Here is a 12,330-nt window from a genome sequence, read left to right as displayed (position 1 = left end):
TTGGAACGTGTCACTACTTCTCTCGGTCGAAAAAAAGCAAGATATACATGACGGGGACCGTCAATGAAACAGAATATGCTTACCCATCCAGAAAATATAGTTTTGTTCCTTTTTTTATCAGGCTCCATGTGAATCTTTCGCTTGTTAGTATTTCGCTTTAACAAACATAAGTTTTAATAAAAACTATTGAGATGACGGTATCTTCTTAGAAAATAACATTATGATATATATTCCATTTTCGGGTCAAGAATATACATTGCAAATGGATAGGTTTTATTATTTCTTTGACAATTTTCCCACAACGTTCCTTGTGCTTTACGGCGTTATAAGATACAACATTAGGAATTCCGTTGTAAAACATAATAAATCACCGCCATCTGTCGACACCGGAATTCCCTATCCAGATTGTTTTGAAAAATTCCATGGGCGTTCAGCTAACTATTGAATGGGTTCCTCCGTCCACTTCCATCCAAGGTAAACAGAACAAACACAAACAGATATTCGGTCGGGCCAGACCAAAGTGAATGAATTTCTCTTCACGCGAACTAGAAATTCATCTAGTATATCTGACTTTATAGTACCATTCAAAATAATAAAGAAAAACATATCTTCGATACTAGTATTTTTTATAACATGGCATGGTAATTAGTGAAAGAAATGAAACAACAGAAAGTGTGAAAATGCCTGAAATAGCGTACACATATTGTCGTCGCGACACTGTAAGTGAGTCTTGACTGTTTTGTTATATCCTTCCCTATCCAAAGCCGGCCTTAAAATAAAAAAGAAATCAATAAATATATAGACCCACAGTTAATGGAGAGAACGCGAATGATATTGCTATGTATCTGCTATGAATGCAGACTCAGGCAAGTCAGTGCAATACATTATAAGTTTCAATCCTCAAATAGGGAATAGTTCCCGACTTATCGTATTTCTGACAAGTACACTCATAAGTTTATTACCAAGAATAATGTACGATCGACATCATGGACAATAACATCATTTTTACGATGTGATAGGATTAACATGTTGAGTTGTATTGAAGTTGGCGTCTGTTCTAGAGGCAGTATTTACGGGAAATGGAATTCGAATACAAAAAGTAAATATTTCGAAGAAATATCTTGAAACGTTTTCAAGAACAGAATTTTGAAAAAAATTTTTTTTTTTTTTTTTAAATTGATAATTGTATATGCTTGTTTATCGAGAAAACCTGCTTTATATATATATATATATCCGTTACTCTGGCTGTGTCGGATTACGATCTATTAACAATACTGTCTGCATCCGTATGATAACATCAATCAAACCTGGCAAATAATCTAGCTTTTGAAAATTGAAATAATAATTTTGAATATAACATAATTTCCTGCGAGACTCCGCCGTATGTGACGTCGTTTCTTTCAACGCTTAAATTTTCGAAGCTTCATTACCTAGGGACTGTAACTATTTTGACCTTGACTCATTTATTGCAATACAATGAATACGGTCTTCTGACGGCATTTCAAGTAAATAACATTATTGTTCCTAGGACAGATATTCATTCTATACAATTATGTTAAATATAGACCTGCACTGAGTCTATTTTCTATGATCAAAGAACGACATACCCTTTATCTTGGTCTATAATTGAAATTTACAACCTTTGCAAAGAAAAATATCGTTATGCATATATTTGGCAATGATTCTGTATCGATTTCGTTCAATTTGTTGTTACCTTACTTCTCATTAGCAGCCCGGGTCATTTAATGACATATAATGTACCAAGGTTGATTGGTTAAGCAAATTTTGAATTCACGAAAACAAAAACACCGGCCCTTCTGACGATTGCCCCATGAATGAGTGATAATGAAAACTGAACGGAATATCGTATGCTCGATATATTAGTAGTAATGTATATCTGTAGTTATGAATAAATATGTAAAAGACAAAACACAACAATAAAGACAAAATACAACAATACTACAAAATACTGAACATTTTATTCAGATATGCATCTTTAACAAATGCAACATATTCAATTCAAATATTCAACAATAAATTATTACAGTACATTTTAGACTCGATTTTTCCGTTTTCTTGTTTCTAATATATACAAAAACATACCATTCCTTACTATATACATACTGTATTTTGTGTTGTTTACGTAGCAACCCTTGTCATACTGCATTATAACCCTATTCCATATCTCAGTTTTTATCCGTCTTCGTCACGTTCATCAAAGTCCTCGAAGGTACATTTATCCATGCATCATAGGACATTGGACAATCGGGCACACTTGATAGGAAACATTTGAAGAACAACGATTGCGCAAAACACTGCAATTAAGTTAAAACTGTATATTTTGTTAGAGCAAGGAAGAGTCACAACAACAGTATGACAAAGTTGCAAAGAACAACAAAATGACCTGCTAAGTTATCAAAACAATAAACATGTAATAATGGGAAAAAAGAATATCACATTGAAAAACAATCAATGTCATGAAATTGTGATAATAATAATGTGCAATAAACATTTTGACGTGTAGCTTTTGAATTTAATAGGTTACCTATCAGAATTATTATATTAAGTCCTACTTTAATTACTCTGTCAAAACCATTAAAGAGGGAATTATTCTGACTTTTTATTCTTGTTAGTTATTCAGACTCATATCATTTTTTTTTTTTTCAATCAGAATGGGAAGCGGCACTGATTATTAACCAACAGCTAATCCTAGCATTGAACGTAGCTTTCATTATGTGAGAATTTCTGTAAGTCTTTCCTTTACCGTTCGAAACCAATGAAAATGATTTATGCGAACTTTACTTTAAATCTAAGAAATGAACTACCCATTGATGTGTCATTCTAATTAAATAATTGCTTGTGAAGTTATCATATGGTCAATTTTATGCAAGCTGATTAGAATATTGAGTTTGCAACGATGACGCAAATTGTCTAATGCTCACCACCTAAAGAGGAGCTATCACAAACTTGTTCTGTAAATGACTCTTTCTGTTGATTTTCAAAAAAGATATACGCCAGTAAAATTAGACAGAACGAAATGGATGAGTTTAATTATTATCCAATTACATTCTTGTTTATCTTGAAATTCATTTGTTGACCGGTTATAGCACAACTTTTCGCTTAGTCATACAAATCTTGCTAATACAAAGTGTTGCAAAATTGTCAAAAACTTAACACAGAATAAATATTGAACATGATTATTGTAATGTCAAAGTCCTTTATTCTGCTTTTGCTGTTGTTATTTTTTCTCGCTAAACAAACTCTAGTTGAATGACAAATTTGAACGCTTCCTTTTGTTCCCCACAGTGCTACTACCGTATATTCTGATGAATATGTTGTTTTGTCTAACCTTCTGTGTCAACTTATCAAATTGTTTATTTTTCACTTTGCTCTTTAGAGAAACCATCCACTGAATACTGGGACAAAAACAATGGACGTCCAGATGGACGGACGGTTCAGCTAGGCTGATAATTTGTTACAGAAGAGGTGTAAGAATAATCGGGTATACAGAGACAGACATGTCTTAATAAAGGGACATAACAGGTATATGTGTTCGCTATGGCAGTATATACAGATGGTAAACAGTATCAAATGGAATGAAAAGAACACATCTTATTTACAACAAAACATTACACTATATCAACATTTACATACATTATATGCGCTTGACTCAAAGAAATGCGTTTCCGATAAACATGTTATTTTTGCGACTATCGAAAGCTGCACTCTGACTTGTACTGCTCAACATGACATTCATTATCAGCGGATGAAAGACAATTGCTTACTATAAAATAAAACAACAAAGGCAGTGCTCAGGCTAACATCACAAGGTATCGTTTCTTTTTATGGTTGGAGATATGTTTGCGGTTATCAAGACGTTTCGCTGAATGAAATAATTTTAGCGTTTATAGTTCGATGTTTGTGTTGTATAAAAGTCACGCGTGTGTCCTATTCATATAGTGATATCTCTTGCTTGGTTTTCAGGAACTTGCAATCACTTAACCATATCTATATTTTACGACAGGTTTCGTCTAGGACGCAGAATATTTGGTTTGATAATAGTTTGGTTGTTTTATTGGCATTCAAGTGTATGCATTGTTTATTCAAAATATTTTGGTTCTATAAAGGTCTTGGACATTTTTCAGATATTCTCTTTTCAATAGTTATCCAATGTAACGTTATCATATCGAGAATAGTATGGACCATCTTTATAAGATCTTTTCTGTAAGTTATTTCCATTGCAAACACATGAAACAAAACTAACGTAAAACAGGATTTTCTTCAAATTTCTTTGTTTTACTACCATATCGAGTGACCAGGTCTGCACGAGTTTCATTGAAGGAGTAATACTTTCTCTGAAGGCTATTAGGAAGTACATCGAACAGTCAATTAAGCTTGAAATCAATCACATTTACTTAAACAGTAAAACGGTATAAATTGTTTTATTTTTTTTTATATAATCATAGTCTCATTTATGATGTTTCACGATTTTACCGCCACTTGTGTACAAAACCCGTTTCTCGACAGTTGGTACTTCAGTTTTGATGTACTAAAAAAGATAAACTGCGACTAGCAATGGTTAACAACACAGATGAAATGACATTATGAGATGATATCGACGGACAACGTATTGCAGTAGCTACTATTATCTAAAATTAGCCAAAAAATATGTTATTCGTTTTAAAAAGTGACTCCAAAAACAAAAACTTCAAAGTTCAGTATTGTATCATAAACCGTCAATGATGGTTTTTATGGCATGATTACTTGGAAAAGGAAATATTTCTTAACGTTTTGAATTTTTATGTGATAATGGCCTTTTTCCCCACTTTCTGACGTTTCAAAAGAAGATGTGTTTTCTAATGTCGGCTCAATTCGCTTTGAAAACACATTTTAAAATTATTTCTACCATAATGCCGGCATTTGTTTCTTAATGAACAATTTCTGGATTTTCCCCATATCACGTGTTATCTGTACAAATATGTCGCACTCACTGAAGTCAGTAATGACAGCCAACCACTCACGTTACATTGGGCGAATTTTACAACGATGTATCGGTGACGTCACTAATCGAAATAATCAACAGGTAAAAAGCATTGGTTGCATTATATTGTGATAAGTAATAGAGTAACACCTGCAAACTCATCCCACATACAATAGAAGACTTTCATTATTGTGTAATACAGGTTGCATAAAAAACCCACAGAGAATAGAATGTTCTACATTGAAAGCAAATCATATTTCAGATGTAATTTGATAATATATGCATATAAGAACTGATATCGTCCTTCTCAATTGTCTGTTGTAGTCGCCCCCGTTGCCTTGTGACTTTACAAACTACAGCACTATTACTTGTTCATTTCTTTGTATTATATAAAAATATCATATCTAATGACGGCAAATACATATCACCTAACAAGAAAATGGACGATTTTTCAAAAAAGATGAAAAATGTTAAAAATCATTATTTATTACAATTTTAATATATATATAAAATAAAAAAAGAAAAAAAGGAAAAAAAAAATATCATGACGTTTTTTTTTTTTTTATTTCTGAAGTCATTATAGGAGAACATTGTTCATAAACATACTGAAACTGAAGTGTAATATACATGGCAGGTAAGCATTGTTTTTGTCTTATCAAAAGTAGATACACCATATCAGGCAGCCATATTGTCAGGGGAATTTATTTATATCAACAAAACTTACTCCATTTTCATTTAATTCATCTAAAATGTGACAAGCACCCTATCGTCAGGGTAATGACGTGACATTTTAAACAGATGATTAATTTGTAGGAAATTGAAGAAAGAAAAAAGTGTAGAAAACACGTAAGAACGTTGGGTAGGCATAAGGGCTCGGTATTGTACAGATGTTAATTTGACTTACGTGAACCACGGGTCGTATCAGAGTTCAGTTGGGACCCATCGTTCGTGTAACATGTGACCCTTGCTCAATAGCAACTCCCTGATACGTATAAATAATAAATATGAATGATTCGAAATGTTGACTACAGTACCAATAGTGTAGCCATGCGGACTTTATCAGATGTGATGAACGACTGCTATAACCTGATCATTGGCCGTTAAATATTCTGAATTTCCATGTCTCGACGAACCTGGCCTCTATCACGAATAATCGGAATCCTTTAAACGATCAGTGTTCCGTGTTAGCATGACATTTCTTGTCTGAAACGCACATGCGCAATCTCACCGATAATTAATCGGTCTGCGCTTGTCGGGTCAATATGAGCATTACCTTCCGGACCGGAAATAACTTGCCGGAAGTCGTAGAGAACAGAATGCGGCAGACGGTTCGTCACTGTAATGTCGGTTGCATAATGTTTCCTGACGTTATGCGCTGAAATGGTCAGCAACGACAAGAATGTACTATTATGTAGGAGCCATTCAGCTCATTTGTTCAGAATCCAGACATAACTGTCCTCGGTGGTCGCTAACAGAATGTACCTGTTGATCTCTATACTTTGAACCTCTCATTAATACACACGCTCGCCTCATAATTAAGCGTCATTGACAGATGCATATTTAGTCAATACGATCCTTGGCTAGCCCATATCCAGTGACTTTTTCCGTCTGATTGCGGCACTAGTCCCATATATCACGTGTCTATGTGCGCGCACCCGCGTAGGATAACCTATTAGTGAAATCTGGACAGTATATATACAAGACAGTAAAAGGTCAATAACACGTGCACGGGTAGTTCGTGTAACCTGCACTGGCCATTGATATCTGATGTTTTGCGTAGACCAAACTCGCCGTTTTTGTTTTCACCGTCTGTTCCTGAAAGAAAATCATGACATTAAATTTCAGACAGGATAAACATATTCAGTATAATTATAAGTTAGCATTGGTAAGCTGATACAACACTTACAGTACTAAATCAAGGGATGATTTGTTTCCCTTTTATGTCAGGTTCTGTGTTTTTTCTGATATTTGGATTTTTTCAAAGAAGACAAATTCATGATTGTGACGTTTCATATTTTTTTAGAAAAGAACATCGTCTAGATATGATATACAACAACTTACACAATATCTTACAAGTATCCACATGTTATGTAAACTACCATTTAAAATCTAATTAAGTTGATATTTTAACGTCTTATCTATGATGCATTCCCTTGAAATGGATACTGTTTGTTTAAATCCTGATGACATGACAATTGATCAATTCGAATCTTTAGATGGGTCGTTTCTATAACTACTCAGTTCAAGGCAATGACAGTTTTAAACAGTGTTTTGCATTAAAAATACCTTAAGCAACAGCCAGAAGCTGGTGCAAGTTCTCATTTCGTATAATTAACCTTCATTCAACAAATCACAGCCTGTAAGAGAAGCTATCTCGGACACGAAGGACTGAGTCGATAACCCAAATTTCAGTTTCTAATAGCAATGAACACACATTGTTGAATCTTTTCTTCGACACAGGTTCATCATTGCCTGGTAATTACACCTAGTTATGGCGCCGATGTCGACAACGGCGATCTGACTTTGAAAATATCGGTGTATGCTACGGCATGCTTCTTGCATCCTGTCAAGGCGATGCTTTGTGCTTACTGTCTTATAAAGTGCTTTGCGAACTTTTAAATTTAACATCGTTTCTACTCGAGTTGTTTCCCCTACAGTATATGTTTTTGATACGTGTTGCAGATTTTGTCTCCTGTGTACAAGTCAATGGCTATATTACCATCACATACATGACATTAAGTTAAAATAGTACTCACCGCGTTTAGTCTGGATTGATTCCGCTGGAAAGAAAAATCAACACTAAGATATATTTACTTCTAAAAAAACATTCAAACAAAAGAAAGTTGAAATAAAAAGATAATAAAGAAATTAAAAAAAAATAAAACATACATATATCATGCAAATGTCTTAAATCAAGATTATATTTTCCTGATATGAGACATTTCTCCCCTTTTTTATTTCCGGCTAATTGGATCAAAATATGCAATTAAGTTCAATATAAACCAATAAATGACATAACAAGTACATGAAATAGAAGAAATTATTTCACCTGCCAGATTTTTTCATGGTCAATATTCCATTTAAACATTTTTTGTCATTATATTACATTTTGATGACGCGTTGAATAATTATTCATTATGTAAATGTACACAGGGGCATTACTGAATTGTATTTAAATGATCTTAAAAAAATATATGCCAAAATTTTATTTCGTGGATAAATGATATACCAACGACAATTTATGGACTGATGTAACACTTCAATTATCCCGATTTTGACTAGATCGTATGAACATTTAGAACTTGGATATAAGATACGTGTACAGGGAGCCCTTCACAACAAACTGACAAATGTACATACGTTGAGTTTGTTTGTTTTATCATACATTATTTAAGCAAAGCAAGACACGTTGTCGTTTCCTGATAAATCAATTATATCTTACAACATTCATTATTGCATTAGATGAGAATTACTGATAACGCAATACCTATTATGTAAAACATTTAAATGATTTGATAATAATGACATACTTACAATTTAAAACGCTCACGTAGATGCCGTTCACTTTGAGGTCTGTACTCCGACAGATATAAGTCCCCGCGTCACTCATATTGCTGTGTTTTATTCGTAGAGTACTAACTAATGTTCGTGTGACTGGCATTCGGCGTTTTGTGATTTGTATAGAATTACTGGCACTGCTTCTAATTTTGATACCGTCCTTAAACCAATCAATATCATCGGGGGTCATTAATTTGCCTGTGGCGTTACAGGACAGTGTTATAGGATTTCCCTTCTCAACGAATTCACCTCCTCCCAAGGTCACAGCTGTAACAAGAAAAACAAAAGGATAAGTAAATACAACGAAAGTTATTTTAAATGAAAAGTCTGTGAATTGAAAAAAAGACGATTAAAGATGTTGTACTGTATATGAATCTAGGCAGATATATTATCAATGCGATCCACTACCAGATCTAGAAATATCAAGTTATGGTTAAATATTTTCGGTTACAGCAGCAAGTGGTACTATATTGTAACATACTGTAGATATTAATTGATAGTCTCAATCACCTTTTCATTGTAAATAGTTTCGCTAGCTATTCTTTTGTGGACGACATCAATGTTTTAGAAAATTGTATAAGTAGTTTCGGCATTCAAAATGCCATGTTTTTATCGAAAATTCGTGGCAACGATACATAAATTGAATGAATTAAATCAAAGTTGTCATCAGCTAACATATTTGTCGCGATATTGTACGTGTGATGCATTGTCGCAAATTATGATATATAATCATTGTTAATACTATTGAGACATGTGGGACTAATAACTATGCTTATTAGAAACATAAAATAAAAAAAACTGCAGCAATGAGTATGCATGATGTGTATATATCACATTTGTCATTTTCCCAAAAGGATGAAGATGTCTTTATTGTATTCAAATAATGATTTGATACAATGAACTTTTATTTGCCTGCAAAACGAAATATGTTTTGTCTTTAGAGTTTATGTACATCATATTTTGAAAAATATGGATGACAACCTCTTCTTCTTTAGTTCAATAAAACTCTCTGTCATCGTTATATAGCTGAATCTGTAACGTATAAGCCCTTGTATAGTTCATACAGCACATTTAACAGTCCTGATTTACAGCAGTTTGATTAGTAACAGTGACTGGAAAAGCGGCTTACATTCATATAAAATCTTTAAAAATAATAAAAAAAAAAACATGCTATAAATGACTACAACAACACGCAAAGAAATGGTCATCGTGACCTGCGATAGAAACTACCACTTCACAATACCACGGAAACAATACAGATAAAATTCACCACAGAATACAGAAAGCGATCTTGTTTACTCACTAGCTTCGGAGCTACCAGGGCCTATCAACAGGACATTTATTTATATCATTTACATGTATCAATTGAACGAATCGTTTGAAATATTGCTGCAAAAGAATGTGTCCATGCTACTAGGTCGCAATTGCCATCATTATTAAAACGTTACGAATGTAAAATGTCATGCGTTTAACATATGTTAAAAGTTCATAGCAACTACCAAAATACACGAGTGTCATTAGTGTGAAAAATATTTCTTTTCCTGTCGGATTGCCTGCTTTCACAATGTTTTGGATCAACCGAGTTCGATTATTTCGGATCTTGTGCCTGTTTAAAGAAGAAGCGTATCCGTCAATCAGAGATATAAATGGAACATTAAACTTTTTAAAAAATACATCGGAAAAATCCTAATCATAGCAAAACGTTTAATATGAAAACAGCTGGTGGTCCTACAGCGGGAAAACGTAATAACAACGCAGCCTTAATGGGGTAGGAATCACAGCATAACGAACTCATTGGTACCGATGTGATGTTTTTTGGCAATGTATTTTTGAACTACAGAGATTTTGAAGTTAGCACAATTGCTTTCGTTTTCCGAACATGATTTCGTCTGGAAACACTTTAAGCTAAGAAAACAACATCTCCAAGTGTGCACGTGCTTTGCTTGTCCACATGACCAATAATGTACGGCTATGGCGTCTACTCAAACATTTAGTACGGTTAAGACCAAGGGTGTGTAGACGAAGCAGAAAATTCGCAGACGAGAAAGCAGACACATATGCGAGCAGAAACGATATGTACTTTTGAAAAGGAAATAGTGCGTATTGCTTTTGGCAATAAAGTTGTTTTAGAATATCGATTAAGGAATTCAATTTAGCCGTAGTCTATTACAGTGGTGTCATTATAACTTGAGAGGACATAGGAACTATGAGATGACATATATTTCATCATACGTTGTTTGTTAAGACATCCGCATGCTCCCCCTCCCCCTTCCCCACCCACTCAAAGCACTACTACGGATGGGTTAGAAGACTAAGTCTGCCAAAAGGGCGCAAGGACAAACAGTGGACCGGGCACGCGAATTGTATGTCAGTAAATTTATGTAGTGCAGAAAAGTGAGTGAATTATAATGAACAACAAAACTGGTATTTTAAAACATATATATATATATACGGAATGTCTGTACCTGATGATATGGGCGAGGGCCGCTGTGTGGGCACTGGAAGTAAACAACGACGAGCAACATAAACAAACAAAACAGAACGTGAAGGAACTTCTACATTTGTGCCGTGGTAGACATCTCGTTTCCCTATCTGTACAATGTAGGTCCAAACAATAATACGATGTGAATTTTAATCGGATGGATGCATGCAATTTACATGTCGAGATGGCTACCACGATTACTGCATCGTGTATAAACTGATGAATTATACACGTGATTGATGTTTACCGGAACTAAGATGATCACGTGATACAAATATGCTGCATTTAAACAAGGAGTGCAGTTGTCATCTACGTTTATATATTTACTATTTGTATAATATCACTACACGTAAACAAAGTAAAATGTTTAAAATGAAGATGTTAACTTTCAAAAGCAATGACAGAAGATAATCAACCAATCACTACTCTAGTTCTTATCACAAATCGTTACACTATGTCTGACCATTAACAATGAACACTCTCACTCTCCACCCCACACATGATGGGAAGACAACAAACATTGTAACCTCACATGAAGTATCATAACACACCTTACATTACTAGAGTAGACGGCGAAATTCACTCATGAATGTAAAGATGTAGGCGGAAAAGAGGTATATAGCAAAGATGAAAAAGATTTTCCGGTAGGTAATTTATTAAAAGTCAGCATCAATACCTAGGTGTCCCAAATATTATTAAAAGGTCTGTGTATCATTAAATGCATACACAAAGTACATTCCGCAATTTCATTGATTTTCTAATTCAATTTCAAAATCAATTCTGACACTTAAGAGTAGTGAAATGTTAAAGGTATAGTTCTCATTTGCAGCCGAAATGTGATAAGAAGACAATGAGCCTATAACAGCTGAAATCAAACTTCTAATAAGATATATGTGACGAACACAAAGAAGACGTCATCTCCGAACAGACGGATTTGTCTACGAGGAGCAAAGGCAGTCGACGAACTCTGCTGCACAAATTAACTTCAAAAATCATTCAATCCATCTTTACTTACATCTGACAACATTTTGATAATTTAAAGATGTACAGTATCCATACATCACTGAGACCAATCGTTGTGATTTTTTTTTTTTAATTTTCATTGATTCGCGAAAAAATGTGCGTTCGTCGACTGCGTTTAACCAAGCCAACATTCGCGAAGTGTCCCGACTTGCCTAACTTCCGGTTGTTCTCCACTTGCACTATTTTTGTACCAACTGTAACCAAATTAAAAACAAATGTGATGATTTCTAAGACTAGACCAGCAGTAGCATACGTGAAACCAAATCCAACAATATATTCATAAGAT

At 34.1% G+C, this 12,330-nt stretch overlaps 1 protein-coding gene across 1 annotated transcript in view; it reads right to left on the bottom strand.

The window, feature by feature from the left end:
- Nucleotides 1-5,541: 5,541 nt before the first annotated feature.
- Nucleotides 5,542-12,330, bottom strand: part of LOC132560163 (protein amalgam-like) — a 74,772-nt gene continuing 67,983 nt past the window's right edge. The window contains exons 6-9 of the mRNA XM_060224815.1: nucleotides 11,005-11,037; nucleotides 8,516-8,806; nucleotides 7,738-7,761; nucleotides 5,542-6,796 (exon numbers count right to left, since the gene is read on the bottom strand). Coding sequence (XP_060080798.1) covers nucleotides 6,654-6,796; nucleotides 7,738-7,761; nucleotides 8,516-8,806; nucleotides 11,005-11,037 — 491 coding nt within the window. The 3' untranslated portion in view covers nucleotides 5,542-6,653. The remainder of the gene's footprint in view (nucleotides 6,797-7,737; nucleotides 7,762-8,515; nucleotides 8,807-11,004; nucleotides 11,038-12,330) is intronic.

The sequence above is a fragment of the Ylistrum balloti genome, unplaced genomic scaffold (assembly GCF_031769215.1).
Source record: "Ylistrum balloti isolate Yb309-2 unplaced genomic scaffold, AGI_CSIRO_Ybal_v1 Utg371024, whole genome shotgun sequence".
In the NCBI taxonomy this organism is placed as follows: domain Eukaryota; kingdom Metazoa; phylum Mollusca; class Bivalvia; order Pectinida; family Pectinidae; genus Ylistrum; species Ylistrum balloti.
This window is presented reverse-complemented; position numbering and strand designations above follow the sequence as displayed.